This window comes from Zeus faber (genome assembly GCF_960531495.2).
Source record: "Zeus faber genome assembly, chromosome: 18".
NCBI lineage: Eukaryota > Metazoa > Chordata > Actinopteri > Zeiformes > Zeidae > Zeus > Zeus faber.
Genome location: NC_137210.1, coordinates 19,214,206 through 19,242,065, shown reverse-complemented (window position 1 = coordinate 19,242,065; position 27,860 = coordinate 19,214,206). Strand labels below are relative to the sequence as shown.

Sequence of the window (27,860 nt, the reverse complement as noted above, 5' to 3'; positions counted from 1 at the left end):
AAAACAGCAGAGATTTGGTAGTAACGTGCGAATGGCTTGTAGTTGTAATTGTTTTCGTAATACGGAAATATTGACGCGGAAGTAATTATTTAAGATTAAGAATTGCCTATTCCTAGAAATAAAAGTATTTTTCCGCACCATTTTAACATGGACTGCAGTGAATCCTTATTAATACCACCTTGAGTGAGTTAGGCTGAGACCTGCTCAACCATACACTTTATCCACCTATACACACACATTTTGTGTAAAATCTGGACGAGTAAAATCTCCAGTCATGGTGACAAACCAATATTATATGGTCCCTTAAATCCTGTTGCCAAGGCTGCAGTCTGCCTGCTGTTGCTGCTTATCCAGTAGCATATGAGTAATCCCATGTTTTACAGTGCAGCTCCCTTAGAAGTGGCTTCCGATCACAGATGGAGGCTGACACTTTTAGCTGCATCCTCCAAATCTCCATGTCCATCAGTTGGAGCCGCCAATAGGTTTGGATTTTATCACCTGCTTATCACCAGGGCAGGGTTTCCGTTATCCGGTAATTACCGGTTTTTGACCAGGAAAATCCGTTCAAGTCTGACATATTTAAATCCCTCCAGTCATAATGTCCGGTGAAAATAATTCCCTCTAAGGACATTATCCGTGCTGCGAGATATAACAATAATGATAATTATCACAATATTTTTTCCTCTGTCGAAATAAAATAGGCCCAATCCATTTGATTAAAAAAAATAATAATAAATCCACAGAATTTCAGTCACTTTGGACGATCTAAACATGACCTGTCACCTCTAACCAATCACTTTAGTCGACATAGAATTAAGCCCCACCCCTTCCCTCGCCGACTGTTGCCGCTTGTCAACACATACGGAGCAGGGACAGAGCTCAGCATCCACAACTCTGAGGAGAAGCCGAAAGATGAGGTCATGTGACAACAAGGACACATACAGTACATCCATAGTTTGGCTGTTGTTGTTTTTTTTTTAGGCTACTTAAGCTCTGACCCAAAGCAGACGGTAAATATCAGTTGTGTAAAATATGTCAACAAGACGTGCGACGCCACAAACCTTTATTGTTTATTTCGACCGACTTGCTTTATTTATTTTGTTTTTTGATTTCATCAAAATTGTATTTGAGTAAAATGTTGCACTTGTTCACGAACGGAAATAATTTGTTTTCAAATCACAATATGTGTGTAATATTTATTTATTTATTTTTAAAGGGGCGTTAACTGACTGGACTTATTTCATTTTGAATATGCATTAAAAATATATTGTGAATTGAAATGCATCCATGATTTCATTCTTTACATAGCCGGCCTATCAATTGTGTTTAAGCTCAATAGATACAGATAATATTTGCTGCTCAAATATTTTCTAACGGAAACTCTGCACCAGGGTACAGAGTTGGTGCCGGTCTATTTCTAACTCCTGACGCGCCGGTCAGCCATTTCTATTCATAAAAGAGTATTGGCTTGCATCCGAGTCCCGACAATTGTCAGAGGCACGCCGAGCAAAGGATTTCATCGACAGATTTACTATTGCGTGAGGGGAGTACATTAAATGTAGCCGAAGGGCCGCTTGAGGAAAATCCATAAGACTGTATATGGGATCTTCCCACTATGGAATGAATATACTGTGCGTGCAATTAATCAAAGTCCATAATCGCACCAAACCAAGAGCTAAAACAAGCTGATAAGTAAGACCGCTTGGAACCACTAATTTAACTGAGAACATAAGACTGAGGCCACATCTCATGAATATGGTCTGACGAAAACAAACGTTTGGGACTTTGAAGGTGACGCGGGGCCCTGGCAATGACCTGGAGGAAAGGCAAACGCTTTGATATCCTTCTTTTTATCTCGAGATAAGGCTCTCAGCGTGTCGAACATGGATGCTATCTTGATTGTTGGCTCGTTGTTTTTCATCCGGCTCCAGCATGGGAGTGAGGCCCCGCGCGATTTGTCCTTGCTGTGGAGGTGGGACGCAGGGGTTTTCTAATGAATGCGAAAGGGGCCGAATCGCGGCGCTTCACCGGTTGGTGTTTTGCTCGCACTTTACTTTTTAGGGTCAGAGTGGGAAGATAAGGCGGCCTGCCCGTCAAACGTGCTCCGGCTTTGTCATAAAACGGTGTCATTTGGCAGAAGTTTGTCCCCGGATGAAACAGCCAGGGTGTTTTGTTTTGGCAATACACCCTGGAGTTCCTTACACCGCACGACACACTTGGAGTGTACTTGAAGGACGCTGAAAGTACTGACACTTAAGCACTCAATGCAAATCATCCGCCGCCGTTCTGGAGGAACGAGGGCGCGCTGTGTTCCAGGGGGTTGTAGCTATTTATCCTTCTCTGTCCAGACCGGTCCGATCGGATCCCGAGTCGAGCGACAGGAGAAGCGTCCACTTGTGTAACAAAGTGTCACTGTCCGTGCGTAGACTAATGCTCCGTTTTCTTTTGTCTCCTCCTGCCATGTCCTGCCTTTCCTTCTCTCTCTGCTACTTTCCATCGCTTGTCTTTTCCTTTTTCATTTGTCTGTCTCTCTCTCTCTCTCTGTCTCTCTCTCCTCCTCTCCCCCAGGGAGCATAGGGGAGGGGGGGGGCCCTCTGAGGAAGATGCTGGGTTCAGAGCGGGGCGTCGTGGAGGAATGGCTCTCAGAATTCAAGGTAACCCCGACGGTCAAGAGTAACGACTCTGAATTGCGCCTCTGGAAGTGATCCTTGAAGAGCAGTCATCCGCTGAAACCAGGGGCGGTGCTGTTGAGAGAGTGATGAGAGGGATAGATAGAGAGAGGTGTGTGTGCGTGTGTGTGTGCGTGTGCGCGGGTGCGTGTTTGGATGGGGTTAACGTGTAGAACATCTGGGATATTTAAAATCCTGCGCAAAGGATCTATTTATTTACTCTAAAACTGTGGCTGAGCGTTTTATGTATCATTTTACTCAAGGCTATGTGTTTTACAAAAAAAAAAAAGCATTCAAAACTGAATATTAATTGTACTTTGCAACTGTTTCATAAAAAAAATGTGCAACATCGCAAAACCGGGAAAAACGAATGCAAAGTAATGCTGTCACACCGTCAATAATATCAAATATGTTGTGATGTAATTTACCGCGTGGCGCAGCTCGAGCGGGAGCAAACAAGAAAAAGTTTGGAATCGTATCACAGGAAGTGGGGTAGCGCGCAGCGGGGATGTGATGTGTGAGAGAGGGACGGGTGGAGGGAAGGAGGGAATGGGTGGAGGGAGGCAGGGAGGGTTTTTGCGGTGGGCAGCGAGGGGAGGTGGAGGCGTGATGAGTCAGTGGTGTGAGCACTGCGCAGCCCGGGCACACTGTGTTCCGTCCCCTCGGCCAAAATGACCACGCCGGGGCTCTGCCGAGAGGGGATTACTGCCTCCGCTTGTCCTGTTGGACCAATGCACAGCGTCATCAACACAGAAAGAACAAAAAAAAAAAAAAAAACCTTCCAGATAAAATAAAAAAATACCAAAAAATGATGTCCGTGCACATCATTCGGCGTGGGTGTATTCAGGCCCTTACACAGTCTTAAAATGTATAAGGACTTAAAAGTTGTGAAGAGCCTTTAATTCGAATTGATGCTTAATTCCAACAAACATTTTGTGTGATTTATCCATATAGTTCAAGTTCTTCTGTAATTTCAACATTTTTTAAGTAGAACCTTACGTCTGCCTCTGAATACCGAGTACCACTACCGGCTACAATTTCCTGTTCTAGATGAACCCACTTCATACTGACTGTCGTACTTGCTTGTGGAGAAATATCCAAGAAAACCCTTGTACTGATCTGTCTGAAGTTCTGTGGATTAAAGTTCTGGTTTAATGTATTCCGGTTTCTATTCACTGACCTTGCTATCTGACATAAAGGAATATATAAGCATTATACCGTAATTAAAATAGTTCATAGAATCACCTTTTTTCCACCTAATACTGACCTCTGCCCTGTACCACATTTACGCTACTGACCTGTAATACTTTATTGAATTTCAAGTGATTATTTCAAAATATCGGTCTCGAGTTCAGTTCAAATTCATCCCAAAAAAAAAAAAACCCAAAAACCTGCCGACGCCCCCCCCCGCCCTGCGTTTTCTGTTCATTCACCTCGACCCCTCGTCTCTTTTCAGACCTTGCCCGAAACCCACATCCCCACCTACGCTGGCAGCCTGCATCTGAAGAAGTCTCTGGTGCCGGCCCTCTACAGAGTCATCCAGGACCCCAACAATGAGGTGTAGTGTAACGCACACACACAGGCACACGCACGCGCGCGCACACACACACACACACACACACACACACACACTCGTACTCTCTTTCATACGCTCGTATAATCTGACGTGAGGTATTACATGTGATGTGTGATGCGGCCTCTGCTCTCGTTACCTGTGAGGAGTCGGGCTGAGGACTGGGCAGGATCTCACCGTTCCATTCCATTTTGATACACAGGGTCATGATTCAATTCGATATTGAAGAGCTGGCTCTCTGTACTCTTGCTATTTGATATCGACGTGTTAACATTTTATTCGTAATGAGTGTCGCTACCGTTTCAGTCAACCTGACAGGCATTCCGAAAATATTTCACAGGAAAACACACTCCCTCTCATGTGAGCATGGCGGTATCTCCTTTAATCGGAAAATGCTTTCATCACTTCCAAACAGAGAGTCGATTTTACAATTTTCTAATCGATTCGGAAATCGCGACAAAAAAAAAATGCAATTGCATCGGTGCGTCGTGTTTATTTTTTATTTTTTTTTCGCAACCCCTGGCGCCAGCCAGGAGGTTAGAGAGACGGATGATCCTCGCGGCGCTGGAAGCCTGGGGCATCTGCCAGACACACTCTGTGCCACTTCATAGAGAATAACAAACACACATCCTCTCTCTCTCTCTCTCTCTCTCTCTCTCTCTCTCTCTCTGGGGAGAACATGTTACATATTTTAAATTTCACCTTCTTCACGCTTTCCCGGCACGGCTGCGAGCGCGGGCCTTTAGGCGCTCGTCGAGACCGAACCTTAATTTCCCTCTAATGATGCAGTTGGTGCCTCCAATTTATTTTATTTTATTTTTTTATTAATTTTTTTCCTCCCCCTCTGGCTTCCTCTCTTTCACGGGGAGACGCGGGCATTGGGCCCTGCCCGCGTCTAGATTCCTTGAGTCGTGTCGTTGTGACCGCGCACACCAGCCTGTTAGCGATCGGACGAGCGGGGGGCGGGAGGGAGGCTCGCGCGTGTTTTTCGGCAGATTAGGCCTGTGTTCCGCCTGCACAGTGTGCTTGTGTGTGTGTGTGTGTGTGTGTGTGTGTGTGTGTGTGTGTGTGTGTGTGTGTGTGTGTGTGTGTGTGTGTGTGTGTGTGTGTGTGTGTGTGTGTGTGTGTGTGTGTGTGTGTGTGTGTGTGTGTCCACGTGCCATGTTTTATGTCGGGTTTCTGTGTGTCTAGCTTGTTAGACGGGGGCCCTAAATGCGCCTCCGCCCTCCTGCCAAATTAAATAACGAGAGGTTACTCATTGCAGGGTTAGTCGCAGTGCACACACACAGACACACACACACACACACACACACACACACACACACACACACACACACACACACACACACACACACACAAAGCAGTGCTGTTTTGGCAGTCGCTGGGCTGACCCCAGGACAGCGTAAACAAATTCCCGAGTCCCCTGAGACCAGACCTCACTATACCTTTGTTGTAGTGATTTATCTTCTGTGCCCCTCTCTCTCTCTCTCTCTCTCTCTCTCTCTCTCTCTCTCTCTCTCTCTCTCTCTCCCTCTCTCTCTCTCCCTCTCCCTCTCTCCTGACTCTAACCGCCCCGTTCCCTCCACCTCCGCCCGAGATTCCAGGGTCGGATTTGGATTCGCTCAAAACGAAGTAAAACGACTGCATCGTGAGGTCATCAGCTGGCCGCCGTCTCCAGTCCCCCAGCGCATCTCCGCTCATTAGTCAGACCGTGGAGGGGGGGAATGTTAGGGCGCAAAGAGCGATTGAGTCGGTTTACGAGTTTTCGTAATGAAGAGAGGAAATGAAGACGGGAGTTAGAGAAGCGGAGGCGGCGATTGCTCACGTCCTCCCCTCCGCCTACACCTCCTCCCCCTCCTCCTCCTCCGCTTCAATCCGCACTCATTCATCGCCCGACGGGGCACAGGCGCATCTGCAACTCAGACATGTTTTTGGTAATCCTGATATATGTCATGGAATGACGTTGTGTTATTGTTAAGCGGTAAATGAAATGAGGCAACCTCGAGGTAATCCTTTTCGAGGGAAAAGATCCGAGACGAGGATATCCAGACGAAACGACCTCATTTGTCTGGAGATGATGTCACTCCGTTGCACAAACTTCTTGGAACGAGTCGGTCTCAAGTTGGCGACAAGCGCAGTAATCTCACGCCGGAGGCAGGTCGGTTTTTCATTTGTAGAAAGGGACATTCCGAACTGGATGAAGTTGCCGCGCTCAGGTTCCGGAGTTTTATTTTCACGCCACGTCCACCTGTTATGAAATGACGGTTTTAGCTGTAATATTTACATGAAGAGTGTGATCATTCAAAGTGAGAAACTGCCCAACCCGCCGTACTGCCTGGCACAGCATTACAACCATTCTTCATCTGACTCGGGAGTTCTCTTTATCGTGTAGCGTAGTGCAGTGTTTCTTAACCTGTTTTTCATGAACAAGTAACACATTTGATCTCTGGAAACCCAATATGATAAGATGTTTATTATTAAACAAGATTTACTCCAAACCTCCATAGATGTTGATACTGTAGATAATTACATAACAGATAAACTATGATCAAAAACACTCTGATAGTGCCATGGCCACCGTTATTATTATCTTGTGAGTGAAACAATGGTGACGTTGAGCTACTAATCGTTTTTTCTGGGAATACCTCGGAAGCCTCTCGAAGGGCCCCCGGATCCAAGGTTGAGAACCTCGCCCTAACGCATTTTTTATTTATTATTTATTTATTTTGCCTTTGTATACTGATGCGCGCATCAATTTCTTTTTTTCCTTCCTCCCCGTCCCGTCCAGCTGCTGGAGCCCGTCTGCCACCAGCTGTTTGAGCTGTACCGGAGTTCCGAGGACCGCCTCAGACGCTTCACCCTGCAGTTCCTGCCCGAGTTGGTGTGGGTGTACCTGCGCATCACCGCCAGCAGGGACCGCCAAAGCAACGGCTGCATCGAGGCTCTCCTCCTGGGCATGTACAACCTGGTGGGTGCGAGGGCTGAGGGCGTCATTACTACCAAATGCATATGTCGGGAGGAGTGATCATTGCGGGTAAAATTCATATTTTTCACACTTTCAGAATTTATTCACTGTAAAATGGCGTTCCTCTGCCCTGTTTGGAGTCGGCTGAACTTTGAAGGTCACTGCAGATGCCTCTGGTAGTGTCACCAGGATTTAACCACACACCTTGAATAGTTGGCGATAATAGCTGCTTTGCTATTTCACTCATTATTCTTTCTATCGACCAAAATACTATGGGATAGGGTTGGGGACAAAAGCCTCTGCTAAGTGACGTAATGTAATGGGCAATAATGAGAACTGAAATCTTTGATTTTAAACGGCTGAAAGCTCGAAATAAAATGAAAAACCCTGCAAAAATAGCATGTCAAATCGGTTGATAAGGAAGGGCAAACCCACGATTTTCAGAGGCCGGCGACGACGACGCTTGCCGTGTCTGTTGCTTACATTATTCATGTGTAACCTTAAGGTATCCATTTCAAGCGATCCAATCCCTGGAAACAATTCTCATTTTCAACCGGTTACAACAAATTGCCCGAGTGCAGTGGACGAGAAGATTGGACGCTTGAGGTCAGACAGAGGTCGTCTTTCATAACCCAACGACACTGGTACATTAGCGAGGTACAGTACTCATGTTGAGGCGAAAGAGGATCTACGGTACGGTAAAAACGTTAATGGATGGAGCGGCTTCATTGTATCACCAGGATATACCCTCAGGGAAACGGACTAATAGCTATCAGTAGCAAGAGCTCCAAGAAGAGCTCCGTTCGTGCATAATTTATCACTTTGCATCTATACTATTCTCCCTACACACACACACACACACCCCTATCAGATACACAGAGAGTACTGTGCAGCTGTGAAGGGTGCGGTCATGGACAGAACCTTATAACGCATTCCAGGCCTGGGATAATCGTTAGATTATGGGATGCATACATTGATCTTAATCAAGTTTAATCTGCGTCTGTGATGCAGACGGAGGCACGCCGACGTCCACGGGGGAACCTATCTCCCGCTGAGCCCGACTAACACATGCCCCATCAACATGCGTCGAGATAGCGCACCGAAATTGAATGAACGGAAAGCGGTTTGATCAAAGAACTCTCTCCCTCAGTACTTCCGTCATCGGCAGCTTCTTTGTTTGTTCGGGCTCTGTGTGGGGATCACGGCGCCCGATCGCAATTATTTGAGCTGTCGGCGGTCATTATGCAAAAGTCGCTAGGTTCCACAATCGCATGTTTCCATTCAAACTGAAGGGGAATTTTTAAGCCCCGTGTTGGAAACGGTGGCAACGAATAAAAACGGGGCATTGCGCGTGTTTACATCGGTTGGCTTCAGGCGAATGAAGCGACTCACCCGAAAGTTCAGAACTTTTTCACGTTGAACGTCAATATACAGTGGTACCTCGACTTACGACTGTAATTCGTTCTATAAGAACGGTCGTATGTTAAAACAGTCGTATGTCGAAGCAATTTCTCCCATATACACCACGCTCATATTTTTCTATGATTTCCTTCTTAGTTCCAATGGGAGTCATCGCCCTTTTCTTTTTCCCATCGTCCTTCTTCTTAGGACTCATCATGAAGGGTGAAAATAAACAAAATACACAGCACAAACACAGTACATATGAAAAAAATATCGATAAGCCACGAACTACGTGCACACGCGATGTAGGTCGCCTGCTGACTGACTACCGACTGCTGACTGACTGCTGACTGACTGTTGACTGACAGCTGACTGACAGCTGACTGACAGCTGACTGACAGCTGACTGACTGTTGACTGACAGCTGACTGACAGCTGACTGACTGTTGACTGACAGCTGACTGACTGCTGACTGGCCGCCGACGCGCCAACTGCAAATTTCCACGCTCGCATCTTGGAGCAGTCGTTCGCAAGTCGATACAAATTTTCGCGACTATCGCTGGTCGTATCTTGGATTAGTCGTAAGTAGATGCAGTCGTAAGTCGAGGTACCACTGTATTCCGTTCTTCATGACGTGTGTAAATGTAGCATGCCGTATACTATGAAAGGGGCATCTAATAAATCGGGGGGGCGGGGGGGGAGTGAGATTTTTGGAGAAGTGAGATGTGTGTCTCCTGCGACGGGTACCTCTGCGACTCATTTACCCACGTCAGCGTTGCAGTCTCTCCATTGGTTCAACGCTTTTACGATTTTCCAACGAGGTGTAGGGCAAACCAATAATCGAGTTGACCACTGATTAGAGCCAAAGCCACGGTTATCTCGCCGTCGCTCCGGGGATGACTTTCTCGTACGCTGCAGCGGTTCAAATCTGCCACGCGAGACTTCCCAGCTTTCCGCGGGGAAGTTGGTGAATCGCAGCTGGGGTCGGTTTTAACCGCCGGTCTGGTAGTAAACAAAGCCTCCTCTTTCCCAAGCATCAACGCGGAGGAGCGCCGTGCGCGGGGCTGTTGTAAAAAAAACCTCCACTTGCTCACGTAACACGGTTGTTTTTCTCTCTTCTCCTTCCCTCTCCCTCCTCATGCCTGTGCATTTTTTTTTTGTTTGTTTTTTGTTGTTTTTTGTGTTTGTTTTTTTTTGCAGGAGATTGTGGACAAAGATGGAAACAGCAAGCTCCTTTCCTTCACCATCCCCTCTCTGTCCAAACCGTCGGTTTATCACGAGGTGAGATTCCTGTCTGTTCTCTCCGACCATGGGAATTGCTTTTTTTTTTTGTTTTTTTTTCTTCTCTCGACGTTTCACTCATTCCTCCCCCAAATCCGGGGGGATTTTCTCTATCTCCTCTCTTCCGTCTCTCCTGTTATTTCTGTCTGGTTTCTTTGTTTTTGTCGCCCACTTTACCTCCCTTCATGCTTATGGCTGTGAGAAAGCTGCCGTCCGCCTGAAGATGACTACAGCACCGGGGAAATTGTTTTTTTTCCCCACTGGCATCACCTTTGGGCTTTCGAATGTCCATCTGACTTCAAATGTTGCGTCTTGTTCCGTGTCCGTCACATTTAGTTTGTAGCCACTTATTATTTGATCAATTTGGATGGAATTTGGAACCGCACGGTTCCGCAGCTCCGATCGGAGCGATCTTATCTCCAAACAAAGCGAATAAAAACTCAAGATGTATTTAATTTACTCCGTTTCCTGATGCTGCTGCAGAGCAGATAGCAAAATCGGTCCTGAAAAAATCCCGCCCTCTCAAGGTCTGGCAGCAAATGCCCCGCGGCCCGGCACGGTCCGCGAGCCGGTGGTTGGGAACCTCTGTACTCGAGGACATTCCATCTGCCGGTGCCCTCGTGCATCTCCGCAGACGAGGACACAACGTTACCGGGAATATTTCTCTCTCATGTGCATTCCCCGTGCAACAAACTGGATGAACTTATATTGAACTTTATTGCTCATCACATGAAGTTATTCGCTAACGTTAGTCAAAACATTTATTTATTAAAAAAATATCTAAACAATCAAATGGCAATTTCATAATTCATTCAATTAATTAATTCATTCATTAATTTTATTTTTTTAATATTCAAATTTCGAACTTCGATCCTGCAGCCCTACTCCCCATCTCTCGAGTTAAGAGACTGAAGATTTTGCACACAAACTTTGATTTGTTCTTAATACATCAAATAATATTTGATGACATCGGATCGGACATCGGAGATGTCTATTTCTGCCAGTCCGTCACACATTATGTGACGAACTGGCAGAAATAAAGATCTCGATGTGGTTGCGGGAACCTGCGGTGCACGTCGGCCCCATTTCCTGCGACCACGAGTACTAGTTTTGAGGAGAGCACATTGGAGGCAGCGTGCGCATTGGTTGGCATGTGCTCAGGGCGATTTATTGCTGTAATTACAAGCTTGAGAGGCTCTCACCTCCGTGCTGACAATATAATGGAAGCAGGGATTGTGTGTGTGTGTGTGTGTGTGTGTGTGTGTGTGTGTGTGTGTGTGTGTGTGTGTGCGTGTGCGTGTGTGTGCGCGTGTGTGCGCGCGCGTTCCTGCCCTAGAGTGCCAGTGTGTGAGTTGGATCCAGGTCTCTGGGCGATGTGGCACAGCTCTACGCACCACAGTATCTTATCGCAGGGCGTCCAGCATTAGCATACACTCCGGTCTCTCATTCTGAATTAATCCCCCACCCCCTGCCCAGCTCCCTTTTGCCCGGGGCGACGCGCGATACTGGCGGTTGAAACCCAATTAAATTAAGGGCAGACCTCCGCTCCGTACACCGTCAGAATGACTAAGCGCCCTCGACCACGTCGCAGAACGAAGCTCACCTTCCTCGTCAATCCTGGCTCCTGCTCCACTTGAATGGCTCTTCCTCATTCGTTTCATGAGTTGTTTTTTTTTCTTGCCATGTCCCTATTTCTTCTTTCTCCCTGCTTTTTTTTTTTTTGTCATCTTTTAATCGAATTCCTCCATTGAAAAGCTTTTTATCTTGACTGCAGGTTGTGTAATGCCATGTAGGTTAACGCTATGCCTTTAGTAAATCGGACTTGTCAAAAGCAATGGCGCCTGTGGATATATAAGCAAGTGGCTGAGGGTTAAATAAAAATTTATAAATAAAGCCTAGAAATGTGATTCTCATCCTCTTTCAAGGATCATCAACTTACACATTAGGCCACAGACCCTCTTTGATAAGACTTTGTCTCTCTGACCCCATTCTGAGAATATTTATTTTGTTATATATATCATTGAGTCGAAACTTCCATACCTGTACAAGAGCTACCTGTACATGTCTGTACAAGAGTTGCACGCCATTATTGTACATTCTCCCGTGGTGCCAACATGCTGGACCGCCTACTGTGTGTCCCCGGACACAACATTGGACCACTGACCTCGGAGATAAGGAATGTTTTCAATGAGGTTCCCGGTTTTATTTTACGCCAATTAAAAGTAAAATAATGGAATGGAGATAATATTCATAGTAATATTCCATGTCATCAAAGAAGGCCAACTCATTTGTGAAGTCATGGTGGCATGATGGCATGATGGCATTCATGATGGCTACAGAACCCGGGTCTTCAAATCGAACTCCCTCTCCCATGGTCTTGTTGTGTGGCGACCGTACAGACAATTATGTCTTCCGCTTTATTCCACCTTCAACCTGCCTGTACCGCCGGGCTCTAATCAGTAATCCCCTTCCGCCTCGCTCCCCGAAACCGACCCACGGGTCTCAACACAGAGCCACGACAAAGACCAGAATCCTAATATCCCTTTCATCCCCGCCGTGCAGGGGGAGGAAAGATGGGAAGTTATAAATATCCAAATTACCATATTTGTATGTGTGTGTGTGTGTGTGTGTGTGTGTGTGTGTGTGTGTGTGTGTGTGTGTGTGTGCGTGTGCGTGTGCGTGCGCAGCCTTCCAGCTTGGGCTCCATGGCTCTGACGGAGGGCGCCCTGTGTCAACATGACTTAATCCGGGTGGTGTACAGTGGCCTTCACCCTCAGAGGGAGACGTTCACAGCGCAGAACAGGTACGACGCCCACTCGCTTCTTATCTGAGCGGCTGTCTGCGTGAGTGGCCGCCGCTTTTTTCCGGAATGCTTAGAAACGACAGCCTCCAGTCACTCGCCGCGCCAAGTCAAATACCAGTTGCTGGTGTCATCACTTTAAGTCGAGCTCTTTGTTGTTTCCACCCTCGCTCTCTCTCTTTCAATGTTCAAATAAAGCAGAAATGCCATGAAAGTAACTCTCGTCCCTTCTTACAAGGAAAGAGCCTTTTTAGGTAATCAAAGCCTTGCCCTTGCACCTGAAAGCTTTTTTGACTCTCACGTTATCTCTGTTCCTGTAGATGAATGATATTCTTTGCATAACAAGAACGCTTGCTGGAACCTTGCCCCTGTGTTGAATATGTTTGTTTGTTCGTAGCCATAACACAGGTGGGTTTGTTTCTCGTATACTGGTGTGTGTGTGTGTGTGTGTGTGTGTGTGTGTGTGTGTGTGTGTGTGTGTGTGTGTGTGTGTGTGTGTGTGTGTGTGTGTGTGTGTGTGTGTGTGTGTGTGTGTGTGTATTATTTATTTATTTATTTTTTTGCCTGTTGGCGCAGATGCAAAAATGTGCAAATAGGTTGATGTGTGCGGACGTAGTGAATAATGCAGGAACAGCTACGCTATGCTTTATGGATAACGCCCTCCATCGCCAGCGTGTCCAGGGAGGGGCGTGGCCTTTTGACGAGTGTGAACATTGAGGGTCGCAGCCAATGGATTTCATTACAGCCAGGTATCATAGCCTTTCCCACAATCCATTTGAGTGGCCCGGCCTGAGATGGTTTTTATGGGACGAAAGCCCATCGCCCCCAAGAGAGGCTCATTCACTCAGCCCGGTGATCTACAGCCAGGCCATTTACTTCCTCCATGCAGCTTCGATAATGGCCTTTACCTTCCAGGTCCTGCTCCATGCTGTCCTTCATTGCAGCGCACGCACGCACGCACGTAGAACGCGCACACACACACACACACACACACACACACACACACACACACACACACACAGTAACTGTTTGACTTGTTATTTGTACTTCCAGGACAGAGCCTGACAACGGAAATATACAGTACTGTAATTGAATAAGCACTAGGGCTGAAAGATGAATCGAATTCAATATTACATCGAAATGTTATAGAATGCAATTTTCACATCGCAATGGTTGTGATTATTTATATATATATATATATATACATACATACATACATACATACATACACACACACACACACACACACACACACACACACACACACACACACACACACACACACACACACACACACACACACACACTACTCACAAAAAGTTAGGGATATTTGACTTTCGGGTGAAATTTATGGAAAATGTAAAAAGTTCATGCTACAGTGATATTATATCATGAAAGTAGGGCATTTAAGTAGAAGCATGCAATGGTTATTTACTCATCTCAAACAATTTATTGAAACAAAAGCCAACAACAGTGGTGGGTTTACCACAACAAAAATTGTCAATGTCTCAATAACTTGTCCTGTGCCCTTGAGCATCAATTAAAGCTTGACAACGACGTTTCATGCTGTTCACAAGTCAACTTATTGTCTGCTGAGGCCTGGCACCCCACTCTTCTTGAAGGGCGGTCCTCAGGTCATTGAGGTTCTTGGGTACAGAGTTACGAGCCTCTACACGGCGACTCAGCAGATCCCATAGGTTTTCTATGGGATTCAGGTCTGGAGAAAGTGCAGGCCACTCCATTTGAGGTACCCCAGTCTCCAGCAGCCGTTCCCTGATGATGCAACCTCGATGAGCTGGACCATCATTTCTGCTCAACGTGAATCGACTTTCATCAGAGAACAGCACTGAGGCCCATTGGTCCCTCGTGCAGCCTAAATGCTCCCTGGCCCGTGCAAGACAATGATGTCTGTGCCTGGTGGTGTGGTCAGGTACCCTTGCAGGTCGTCTAGCACGCAGACCACGCTGATGTAAACGGTTTCGAATGGTCTGACGTGACACTTGGGTGTCTCTCACCTCCCTTAAATGTGCCTGGAGTTGAGTGGCATTCATCATCCGGTTCCGCAGGGCACTGTTCACAATGAAGCGCTCATCAGCGTGGGATGTGGCCAAAGGACGTCCACTTTCCAGTCTCTCTGTATCTCTGTTGCAGCCTGCTGATGACACTCTGTGACACTTAGTGGCCACTTCCCTCTGAGATCATCCTGTTTGAAGCCTCGCAATGGCGAGGTACTGTTGATCAGTTATTAGGTGTCGTCTTGGTCTCATGATGTCAAAATGTGAACAGCATGATGAAGAGGACTGTTTAAATACCAATTCTAATTGAACCAGGAAATGTATTGGTCGATTCATGGATCAAACACCTGTTGTGAATTTTGCCGTTCAGCCCCTTGTTAGAAAACAGCAAGTTGTGAAAAAAGTACTGAAACATTGAACAGTTGGACATGTGCATTCAAAGGTTTAGAGAAGATCAAATTAAGTTCACCTCTAAAGATTATAGTGCATTTTAGGTTCATCCTGAAATTTCACCCGAAAGCCAAATATCCCTAACTTTGTGTGTGTGTGTGTGTGTGTGTGTGTGTGTGTGTGTGTGTGTGTGTGTGTGTGTGTGTGTGTGTGTGTGTGTGTGTGTGTGTGTGTGTGTGTGTGTGTGTGTGTGTGTGTGTGTGTGTGTGTGTGTGTTTATTCATTTATTCATTTATTTATTTTTATGTTACACAATCTAACCAATAGGGCTGTCAACATCGGCCAAAAATATCTCTATATTGAATATCTATATCCCTCTGATGCATAAGTTAGAATATATTAGAATGTCCATTACAATTTAAAAAATAAATAAATAAATAAATAAATAAATAAATAAATAAATTTAAATTAAAAATTACAATTTTACCAACTTTCGGGCTGTGGCCACCGCCTCTTCCTCCTCCAGGGGTGCAGAGTAAGGGGGGGTTGGGACAGCTCCTTTCTCCGAGATAATAACACGATTTGATCCTTTTATTTTGCTCCTCCGCTCTTTATCCTTTGTTTTGAGATTGTAAAAAAGCGGCCCCAAAAAATGGAAAAGAAAAAAACTGAGAATTAAGCGATTGTTTTAACCGAACCGCCGCACTGCTCGTGCTTCGTCCCAGGCGAGCGTGCAACATTATTAGAAAAATATAATACATTTATGCTGAAACACTGCATTTTTTTTTTCAAAGATTTATTTTCAGATTCAAACAATTACATGGCTTAAAGTTAAATCAATCACTCAATATTCTTATGTAATGGAAGATTTTTCTTTTTACAATTCAATAGTATTAAACGCATCAATTCCTCTGATTTCATAATAACACGTAGGCCTACAGGAAAGTTTATATGTTGACTGTATCCAATGTTGTGTTGGCCATACAAGATTTATTGCTTGCGTTGAGTGAATATTACAGAAGATAAGGAACTTAAAAATATAATGACATATTTAATCGCAATTGCAATATTGGTCTAAATATTTGCAGATTATTAGATTATAGATAGTAGATTATTTTCCCAAATCGTTCAGCCCTAATTAGGACCGTGTGCAGTCAACACTGAATTTAAAAACGACACAATAAGAATCCTCAAGCTGTTAACACCGCCACTCCTCATCCATTTAATAGAAAAAGCCCAATAGACTCCATTGGAAAAGGATTGTTTTATAGATACAATATATTATTTTGGAAGACAACTATGTCAACTCTTATTTCAGGGTGATCTTATTTCAGGCCGTTTAGCTCACGATAATACTCACCGTGCCCAGTTATCGAGTTATGTCTGTCAGTCACGTCCGCCATGTCACTCGTCACATCATGGGGCTGATCGGCGACGTCTAGCCGCCCTTTTTCAGCTTGCCAGAATGACGACAATCGCCAAGAGATGGATGGACACTGCGCGACAATAAGGATGAATAACGGACTAATAATACCCCATGTACCAGCGTGACATCCCTCATACCGTTTCGTCACAAACTTCTGCAAAAAAAAAAGAAAAGAAAAAGGAAAACCTTACCATATATATACCATTAAAAGGTATAGTTGGTTTAGATGTGAGTGATCTGAACAATATAGCTGATATAATATAGCAACACACAGTAGGCTACATGGATGGATGGATGGATTCTTTATTCATCCCTGTAGGGAAATTTAGGTGGTACAGCAGCCCACGTCAGAAGAACAATTGTCAATAATGTAAATAATAGAATAAAAATGATGAAACTCGCAATAGACAATGAACTTCTGAGGGAGGGAGGGAGGGAGGGAGGGAGGGAGGGAGAGAGAGAGAGAGAGAGAGAGAGAGAGAAAAAATAAATGCATATGTAGTGACGTAGCTTGGCAAATGCTCTCAAACACACATGCCTAAAATGAATGTTTTAACTCCTGCTGTGCTTGTTTCAAACGTCTCTTTCCTTCCTTCCATTAATTGTCTCTTATCACAAACACACACACACACACACACAGTTACTCTTGTAAAAGCACAATGGCTCAAAAAGAGTTGAGAGAGTTGACACCGCTCTGGTGCTGCGTCGTCTGGTTCATTTGTTGAGCGAGGCTGAAGTGTTTGCAGCGTAGAAGCGACGCGACACCTCGGGCGGACAAAGCCACCGACGCCGCACTTCCCTCAGCGGGCCGTTTAACCGTTCACAGTCAATAAACAGCTCGAGCAGTTCGGGATAATTGTCTGCAGGGTTTACGCTCCGACTGTCGCAAATAATCTCATTATAAGGACTCAGCGGGCGTGGCAGAGTGGAGACCTAATTGAAAACGCGGCAGATTGAAATAGGGTTTCCCGTCCGACGCGGGCACCTCAACGCTCGGGGGCCTTGACTCTCCCTCCTCTTTCCAGGTTTGAAGTGCTGTGCTTCCTCATGCTCTGCTACAACTCGGCCGTGGTCTACATGCCGCTGTCGTCCTACCAGTCCATCTGCAGGATGACCTCACGGTGAGGAGGCATCGCCGCGACAAATTAAAGTGATGTTTGTGCTGTTTTGTTTTTTTTTTGTTTGTTTTTCTCTCTCTCTCTCTCTCTCTCTCTCTCTCTCTCTCACGCCTTCACAGTTAATTGAGCTGACCGAGAAGATTTTGTAAAACCTCGCTGGACTCCACAATCTTGTTTCCACCCAACGTGGAGGGGGTTTTAGGGCCGATGTTAGAAGCGTCGCCATGAATAGAACGTGAATTAGGCATGTTTCCACCGGTTGGCTTCAGGCAAATGAACTGTCTACCTGAATTTCTATGTTCCAATATTAAATCTCAATAGATATAGCTCTGCTGCAATAGGTGGAGGTGGAAAAGAAACAATTTTATTTTAATCATGAATCTGAATTTTAATCGATTATTTCAGTGATAATTATAAACTAAAAACCTCCTCACCCCGACAGTCCAACCTGTTTTCGGCCATTCCCTCGCCCGCCTTCTCACTTTTCACTTAGATGCCGTCAACCGTCTACCTTCAAATCTTCCCGCACTACTTGTATGCACCCACCTCCGTACGCGACGTCCCGCCGCCCCGTAGGCGATCTGATCGGCGGGGTCCTTCGGCTCCGCTGCTCGCGAAAATGAAATCCTTTCTGTCGGTTTTTACCCGTCCAAGTCTGTTTCTCCCGGAAAGCGCCGGTGTGCCCTGGGGGGAGCGGAGCGGATCAACGGGGGAACGCACGTTATGAATTTCAGAGCGGCGCGCGGGATCGTTTCGAGCCGGAAGCGAGCCGCGTCCGGACGGATGGCGGGGCGTCGCCGTTGAGGCTGCGGCGCGCAAGAGCACCACTCACTCCCCGGGCTTTAAGACGCCTCTGAGTCTCAAAACCCGTCGCGCTCAAAGCTCGGCTCACCCCTCTCTCACATGATAGCGGTTATATTGTGAAATGGTGAGATTCCCAAAACGTGTGTTTCCATTCGAATTCTGCGGGAATTTTGAGTCAGTGTTCGAAATGTCACAACAACTGCAATGTTTTCATCAGTTGGGTTCAAGGGAATTTAGGTCTTACAAAATGTTTATGTTCCCATGTTGCATGGCTTTTCTTTCGTAAGGAAAACACTATTAGAGTGGTGTAAAATGGACATAATGGACAATAAAGTTGTTTATTGTAATTATTTACGGCAGTCGCCGACTGAACTGTCTCAACGTCGTCGCGGCCCTGGTGCTGGAACAGAGCAGCAGATAAGATCTCAAATTCTCAAAGCCGTATCAAAAACGTGAAATATTAAAGAAACGTGACTCCCTTAGTTCCTTCCTGCTCATTGTTTGTCCCTTTTTCTATTCAATTTGGGTTTTTCAATGCGGCTTTTGTTGTTTCCTCCCGTTCGAGGCTTTCCACAGTATTGTGGATCTCAAGTTATAAAACGGTAAATAAACTCCCTTCCACTTCCCTCATCGCCACGATAGCCCCGTGCCATTGTCATATTTAGTACGACCCCATTCACCTGACCGTGTGTGTGTGTGTGTGTGTGTGTGTGTGTCTGTGTGTCTGTGTGCGTGTGTGCGTGTGCGTGCGTGCGTGTGTGTGCCCGTGCGTCCTCCACAGGTTGTGTGTGTGCGGCTTTCCGCGGCAGCAGCAGAAGCCGTGGAGCGAGCCGTGCAACCGGGTTCTGCTGGACCCGGAGTTCATGGTCCAGATGCTCACGGCCGTCTATCACGCCATGTACGTAGAGGCAAAACACTTCTCTTGTTTCCCCGATCGAGGAAAACCCCTCGACGCAAATGAGGAAAGACAAACGCAGGGTGAAAGTGGTCGGCAGACTGTTCCCATGGTCCCATGTTTTTCCTACAAATTGTGCACTTGCAATATTTGTGGTGATGATGAGTATACATGTTTATTTATTCATTAGAAGCTGATCTTGGAGCCTAGGGCCAGTAGCTCCCCTCATCAGTGCTTCAATGTGAAACTGAAGTTAAAATTGAAATGGCAGAAGTGTATATATATATACAGATTCAAGTCGTTTTGTGAAATCTCACATCTGTGAAGTCACACGTAGAGCTGTCATAAGTGTTACAGAACATAGTGATCACAATTAATGAGTTGACCCTGATCCTTTTTTTATTCCTTTTTTTTTTTTATTAAATAATTGAATTGTCAAATTGTTACTGAAAATGTCGCGATCCTGAACGCCAGAGTCAAAATGTGATGAAGTCAAATGCTTCACCCATGGCTGATTTGGAAGCATAGGGAAGGGAAGGAAACGGGGGATTAAATAATAATAATAATAATAATAATATTAATAATAGAATCTGAGCTTTCAAAAAAATGACAGTGGCCCCTTTTAGTTTTGAATGAGGGCGCATGTCCGTTCGAGTTTCGGCGCGATGTAAAGCGGAGAGCCTCCCCCACCCCTTTACGCTCACAGACAGACCCACGCCTGATTAGCCAGGCAGTGCATCCCAGGAACAGGTGATCTCATCCCCTCACGAGGACGGTCGTTGCAAAGCAGATTAGAGTCGATGACAGCTCCTCATCGCTGATGGACGTCCCGATCGGGCGGTCCGGGAGCGCTGCGGCACGTCGCCCCCATGAGGCGACATGGGGGCGACGCTGGCCCCGGTAAACAAAGGCACAAGGGGTCGGGGGCGGGTCGGTGGGGGGTGATGGCTTCCTTAGCAATCTCAACCTTGGGTCACCACTGCGCCGCTCGCTTTCAGCCCGAGCGCTCACGTTCAGCCGCAGCCCAGAGAGACGACGTAGGAAGCAAGGGCAGATAATAAAAACAATAATAATAATAACTTTATTTATATAGCACGCTTCAAAAACAAGTTAGGAAGTGCTTCACAATAAATACAACATGCAAAGGAATCAAAATCTAAAGCCACACGATAAAAGTGAGTCTGAGGAAGAGATTTAAACGAGGATACTGGAGGAGTGTGGCTCAATCTCCTCCTCCTCCTCCTCCTCCTCCTCCTCTCAAGCACCTTGGCACTGGCCGAGGGCACGCCGGGATTTAGATAAATATGCCCCCCCCCCTCTAATGCCGCGGCTTTACCAGAGAGTGGGCGAGATGAGCGGCGCTGAAATCCTGATTTAATATGTAGGCTCTTCTGATCATCAGAGAGGGGAGTGTTATCGCTCAAAATACTGCCCCGATGTTTAATTCTGTATATGTTGAGCTTAAGGGGAAACTGTCAGTCCCTCGGTTAGTGATTTCCGCATGTGCCATCTTTTTATTTTAATTTTTTTTTTTTCAAAATACGTAGCATCTATTTTTCTTGATGAATTACATTCCAATAACGTATTTTTTATTTTAAAGGGTCCTTCTGTTTTATAAAACTGCCACATACAATGGTTTATTATTTTGCAACATGTCTGTTTATAGATTTTGTTTAGAAACTAGGGAAGGGTTGTTTTTAAGCAAACGGCAAAGGTAGATCCTTCACATGCTCACCGGGGTTCCTGCCGAAACATCTGCTCGTCTTTATTTGTCTGTGCAGCTCTTGGCGTTATTCAATAACTTTAAATAATAAACCAGGGCGCGCAACTCAGACATCAAGGCACCTTGTTCGACACTACTGTTCGCTCTGACTGTGTGTGTGTGTGTGTGTGTGTGTGTGTGTGTGTGTGTGTGTGTGTGTGTGTGTGTGTGTGCGTGTGCGTGTGTGCGTGCCTGTCTGTGTTGCAGATACAACGGCGAGTGGGGAATGGGCCGGGAAGCGTTGGAGGACATTCTGTACAGAGCACAGTTGGAACTCTACTCGCAGCCGATCCTGGTAAGATCCACGGTGTAGAAAGACCAGGAACCCCCTGGGGTTCCACTGAGCGTGGACTCTTTTCAATCTCCTTTTCAAACTTTCATCCGTCTCGTGCGGGGACGCACCGAAAGCCTTTCAAAAGACAGCGTCGCGCATTTCAAGACTTGTTTATTTCCGTCCCGTTGGAGCCAGTGAGGAGGGGACTGTTTCTGGTCCTATATCTGCTCCGCTCAACCCGTACAGTGGAACAAGGTCCTCATAAGTTATTGTAAATACCGACCCGTATTGACTTATGAGCTGATATCGTGGGTGAATGTCCGAAGCAGTGTTCTATTTTCAGATATAAACGATAAGAAATTGAACTTTATTCAACTAAGAAGATGTTCCTGAAGAGGGAGAGACTGCGTCTCCCCAGAGGCGACCGCAAAAACCACATCATTTCTGCAAAAAGGCTCTCGATTCCTTCCAAAAATGAGGCTTGGCACCATGTTTTGACACAGACCCCACGTCGAAAACAGTGGATTTGGTCACACTCGTCACGTCACTCTCTGATTAACTGCATTCTTATTTTTATCTTCTCTGTGTGTGTGTGTGTGTGTGTGTGTGTGTGTGTGTGTGTGTGTGTGTGTGTGTGTGTGTGTGTGTGTGTGTGTGTGTGTGTGTGCCTGTGTGCGTGTGTGTGTGTGTGCCTGTGTGTGTGTGTGTGTGTGTGTGTGTGCCTGTGTGTGTGTCTCTCAGTTGGCAAACGCCATGAGGAACTCTCTGCCCGAGAGCCCTCCGGACGAGCCCCGCGGGCGGAAGGTGCTCCAGGTGGAGGTGACGCCCACCGTCAGCCGCATCTCCATCTCCGCCATCACCACCGCCTCCATCAGACGCCACCGCTGGAAGAGAGAGGGTAAGAGGGGCCCGAGGTGCGGGCCAAGCGCCACGCGGAAAAGGCTCCCGGGAGCGACGGACCTTGAACCCGCCGTCAGTGTATGAGAGCCGTAGCCTGGAGGAGGAGGGTCTCTGGTTGTTTTTTACTTTTCTGTGTTTTTTTTTTTTTTTTTAAAGAACAATCTTTATTCTGGTGGATATTGGAAATACGCTTTATTTATTGTGCACTAAAAACCAAATAGACTTTTAGTCACCCATGTCTCTATTTATCGTCCGCTAAGCACCAAATTGATTAGATGGGGCTGGAGCTTGAGCTGGATGGAGCACATTGGAATCCAGTCCAAAGCGAGGAAATCTTTTAACAGTGCAGTTGATTATAAGATGGGTTTGTCAATCTAAGGCTCTACCGCTATGAAGGCCGCTATGTCAAGGCTACAATCAGCGCATGATCTTTTTCAACAGTATTATTACATTAATAATATGTTTCAGACACATGCCTCCGAGATGATGGACAAAGTACAGGTTTTATTTTTGAATTTTCTTCAGCATAGTGGTCAGATGACATTCTAGTTCCTCACTCAATAAAAAAATAAAAAAATAAAAAATAAAACCACTCCCCCCCTATCCGGTGTTATCTAATGTGCCGCAGTTCTCCAATGGCAAAATGCATTACGATGTGTGTCGTGCAGACCTTTATATTTTGACCCAAACCGCAACAAAAGGTGAAACAATGGCAGCCCCACTCTCCTGGTACTCATGCTCTTTACAAAGCACTGGAAAGTCCCGAAACTCCGGCGGCTATTTTTTTTTTGCCATGGATGTGCCACATGAATGTGGTTTGTTTGCACTTTGGACATTGCATTGATTGATTTGTATCTGTGTCTTTTCAATCAATATTGTTTTATAATGACATACATCATTACAGCCCCACTTTATAGTACCTTTAGGCTACTCGGACTTTAGAAATAAAACAGAAAGCATACAAACATGTGTTTTTTCGGTGAAAGGATCGTGTCTCGGGTTCTCTTCTTGGCAGAGAGAAGAAAACTGAAAATGTGTTGTTATGTTGTTTTGTGTTAATTCACTCATATCATGAGCCCTGTCCACAGGGTATTTCATTTCAGAAATGCAGTTCATCACGCAGTGGATGATGTCGTTTCTCTGCTTCCATATGTGTGCCATTCACTGCTTCTTGTTGCTGTTTATTTTCTTGTCTTAGTTCTGGACTCTGCTATTTATTCTCAGTTACAAGTCACGCATTAGAGTTCTGTAGTGTCAAAGTGTGACTTGCTGTAAAATTGGGGGAACGGGAGCTCAAGCTGCTTAGATCAGTGAATTAGTTATTCCTTTGTCATCAATGTACAGCAGCAGCTGTTCGATCCCCTGGAGATTAGCCCAGCAAAGCAGTATTGTTTTGTTTGTTTGTTTTTTCTTTTGAAGGTTAAAGTTCATTGTTCCCCTTGTAGTAGTTTCACATTTGAAGCTTCTCCGCGACCCATCGATCGGGCGGCAGCCTCAACACGGAGCGGCGCGGGGGCCTCTTGTTGGCCGCGCCGAATCTTCGAACGTGCAACTAAAGAGCGCACGTCTCCCCATCTGTGTCGTTGACTCCCAGATTGTTTTGACCTCTCGAGCGGCGCAGAAATGAGCCTCAACGTCAGTCCTCCCGGCCACGCCCACCACAGCCGCCAGCAGCAACCCCCCTGGGCGCCGGCGGCCAAGCCAGAGGGAGGAGGGTGGGCTCGCGGCCACCACGGCGGCTGCAGCATGGTGCCCCCCGTCAGAGTTGAGGGTAGGGGACAGGGGAGGACAGGGGGTGGTCTCTCTGTCCTCGGCGGGGAGGCCCTCAGGAGGAGGTGCCGCTCCCGCCCCCACACCCCGATCTAACAGGGCGTTAATGACTGCCTCTCCTCTTCCCCCGGAGTTTACTAACTCATCCTGCTGAGTAGACTTACTGCCTGGTCGCTGTTACCGTCTCCGGAAGAGGCTTTTTTTCTGGGTTTGAAGGAAGTAGCTCAGGGCCGTTTATTGCATGGGCCCGTCGCCCTGTCATGTCCTCATTCCTGCCCTTGTCACTCACTGAGCATGTGCAACGAACAGTCTGCAGGGTTATTGTCAGCGGTTCCATCTTTGGGTTCGGAAAATTGGTCCGGTGTCTTGTCTTTCGCTTTATTTCCACGAGGCAATACTTCTTCCAAAACTCTCTCCGCCCACCCAGAGGTCCTTGCGCTGATGTTTCTCTATCGCCCCCTGTGGTGCTTGAGGGCGCCGCAGCAGGTCTTTGGTCGCTCGGGCCCGCAGCGTCCATCTGCCATCTCCATTTTGTTTCTCCGTACGGCAGCTTGCTCGTATGGTGATTGTGTTCTATTGTGTCACTGTTTTGCCCTTAGTTTTTGCTTTTCGTTTCTTTGCCATCAGCTCAGTGAGTGAGAACGATCCTGCCCCGCGCCTCAACGCATGTGCATGCAGCGACAAAGTTGTATTTTAGAAACGACAACATCAAGGGAACAGTCTACAACTTCAAAAGCGGAAGCTCTCCCCTCTCTCTGTTGAAATACAGTCAAATGAACCAAAATCAGTGCTCGATTTATATCGGCAATGATATGGTCCATTTCATCTCATCGACTGTGTGTTCAGTGTAGACAAGTGTGACCAAGAGTTGTCACAATTATTACATCATCACCCGGTCGCTATTATTTGAGATGAAGGGAAGGGAAATTTCGCAATAAATAGAATCTGAATTGAGTGTTTCCATCAATTGGATTCAGTCAAATGAACAGTCTGCCCAAATTTTTATGCTCCAATGTCAATAGATAATAGACAGCTCTTCTGCAATATGTAGACATGGTATTATTACACCATTATAAGCTGAAAATGGATGATAATTATTCATCACAATTATTTGTATGGCAGCTAATCATCCGCTAAAATGTCATGATGGTGACTGACCTCGGTGTGACGGCTATACACAAACATTAAAGCCTTTGTTTTTTTTAAAGCCGCTTTTTGGTGACTTGCGTCGCCGCTTCCTTATCGTTGGCTTGTGGTCAGTGTCTGCCTGCCATGCCACCCTCAACAAACCATGCTTCTCCATCCAAACTGTGAGGAGCAATGACCTGCACCAGCCGTTTTATTCAGACAACTCTGATCATCAGAAGCTTTTACACGGTAACACATTTTATTTTTTGTCCGTTTGAATTTGGCTTTGCCCCTGACCGCGTGCAGACGGGCCAGTCCGGCCACGTGGTCGGTCGGTTTACAATCGGCGCGCTATCGAGCCGCTTGGACTCGCCCGGGTGCTCTCCTCAGCCTGGGCGGGGGGCGGGACGGACCCAACGCCGCAGGAGAGAGAGAGAGAGAGCCGTGCGGCGGCGCAGGGGGAGCATGCGTCCTCTCGTCTTAACGCTGTCGTGTGCATGTTAGTCCAGGCCTGTTCTTCTCCTCCTCCTCCTCCTCCTCCTCCTCTGCTATACCGCCGCTCTCCCGCCGCCTGCCGTGCATGGTGGCCGCTCATGCTCGTCCAGCTGCTGCATGATGGAGAGGAATGGATGCGTCTGTCTCTGCTCCTTAACTGGCTTCTTCCCCCCCCCCCCCTTTACTCAATTTCTAATTTGTTTTCATCTTTATTTCATATTTTTATCTTTTATACAATACTATGGTTGCTTTGGTTGCAGACTTTGCTGTAGATGAGATATTAGATGAGGAATATTATAGATGGTTGATTACTATAAATACTATTCAACAGATATAGTAATTTGTACATTACTGTTAACGGTTGATACAATACTTTGGATACTATAGGTGGTTTTTTTTATTATTATGATTATTATTATTATTATACTATTTTATAGCTATTATACTTGTCATGTCTACTTTATACTGTACTGAAGATGGTTCATTACTGTATATACTATATATGTATTATACTATAGAGGATATATTGTATATATTAAATAGTTAATTGCTCTATATGAACATTGTATATACACTCCATTGTATATACAATCCTGCAGAATGAATACCATTTATGTAATATTCAATACTTCACATCATTCTGAATGTACTTCATTCTTTTATATGCCGTCCATTCCCAAACACAGTCCATTCTCTATGGGCAAATTAACAATTGGCCAATTTAAATCTTTATTGATGCAATGCTTTTTTTTCCCCTCATTACGCTGGTATTACCTTCTGTAACACCAATATGAAATAGGATGATTTAAAGCCTGAGGTCATTGTGTACTTTATTGGATTGTGCTGCTGTTAATACAGAGCCCATTGGATTAGGTTGTCATCCATTTTGAATGTGCGCCTTTGCCCTCGGCAGCTAAGAGGCAACTAATTTGGGCTGCTAATTTTCACTGCATTATTTATGAATGCTCCACGAATAGTATTACACAGCGCGGTTTAATCAATGTTTGTTACTCCACCGTTGAGATAGTAATCAACAATAATGAATAGCTATGGCTCAGTCCTTATTCCCAGGATAACTTAAAATTTTATGATAGATCGATGGATTATCTTATTCTCTGCAGTGGTTTACACGTAAAGCAGAATTTTAATCCCAGTAAAATGAAATTGCACAAAATATTTAGGAGTAATAACAGACGTGAGTATTCATGTAAATAGGATTAATACAAAGTTCAGTTGTCTCATGTACTGGATATGACGTCTTGGTCATGGTCATGACGTCTTTTTTGTGTGTGTGTGTGTGTGTGTGTGTGTGTGTGTGTGTGTGTGTGTGTGTGTGTGTGTGTGTGTGTGTGTGTGTGTGTGTGTGTGTGTGTGTGTGTGTGTGTGTGTGTGTGTGTGTGTGTGTTGCCTACACATTCACAGACGCCGACGGCATGAGCGGCGGGGAGGACTCGTTCAACGTGAATGACCCGGACGAGGGCTTCTCCTCCGGAGCGTCCAACAGCAGCCAGCCCAGCGGCACCAAGGCGGGCGGCGGCGGTGCGGGGACCCGGATTGGCAGCCAGAAGAGCAGCGGCAGCATCAAGAAGGCCGTGACAAACCGCCTGTCCCGGGAGAAGGACCGGGACCGCGAGAGGGAACGAGAACGAGAGCGGGAGAGGGAGAGGGAGAGGGAGAGGGAGAAGGAGAGGGAGAGGGAGAAGGAGAAGGAGAGGGAGAGGGAGAAGGAGAAGGAGAGGGAGAGGGAGAAGGAGAGGGAGAAGGAGAGGGAGGCAGAGAAATGGCGGGAGCTGGCGGCGGACCCCCAGGAGGCCCTGTGGAGGCACCAGCAGCGGCAGCCGTCCCCACCAGCCACCATCGACCGGGAGTCCATCCAGCTGAGCCCCATTAAGATGCAGCTGAGCTTCCCCGCCGGACCCCCGCTGGTACGGACTGGCAGCACCTCCTCCAGCAAGTCCTTTGACTGCACAAACCTCAACTTGAACGGCGGCAGTGGCGGCAGGGACGGGGACGAGGCCGCCAACAGGGACGGGGGCCTCCCGGCGGGCGGCTCCCACCGACACTCCACCATCAGCCTCCAGGAGGAGCACCTACTCCGGCCCGAGGAGGCACAGGAGCTGCTGTCCCCAGGCGTCCCCCTCACCAAGCAGTCCCGCTCCCCCAGCTTCAACATGCAGATCATATCGCAGGTGTAG

General features: G+C 46.4%; 1 protein-coding gene across 1 annotated transcript; it reads left to right on the top strand.

The window, feature by feature from the left end:
- Positions 1-2,603: 2,603 nt before the first annotated feature.
- On the top strand, positions 2,604-27,860 carry LOC307243758 (hyccin 2; the record flags this gene model as incomplete). The annotated part of the gene is made up of 10 exons (XM_080018696.1): positions 2,604-2,654; positions 4,126-4,227; positions 7,031-7,210; positions 9,808-9,888; positions 12,576-12,691; positions 17,545-17,640; positions 19,223-19,339; positions 21,306-21,393; positions 22,114-22,270; positions 27,088-27,860. The coding sequence occupies 10 exons, from the start codon at positions 2,604-2,606 to the stop codon at positions 27,858-27,860; spliced, it is 1,761 nt and encodes a 586-aa protein (XP_079874822.1).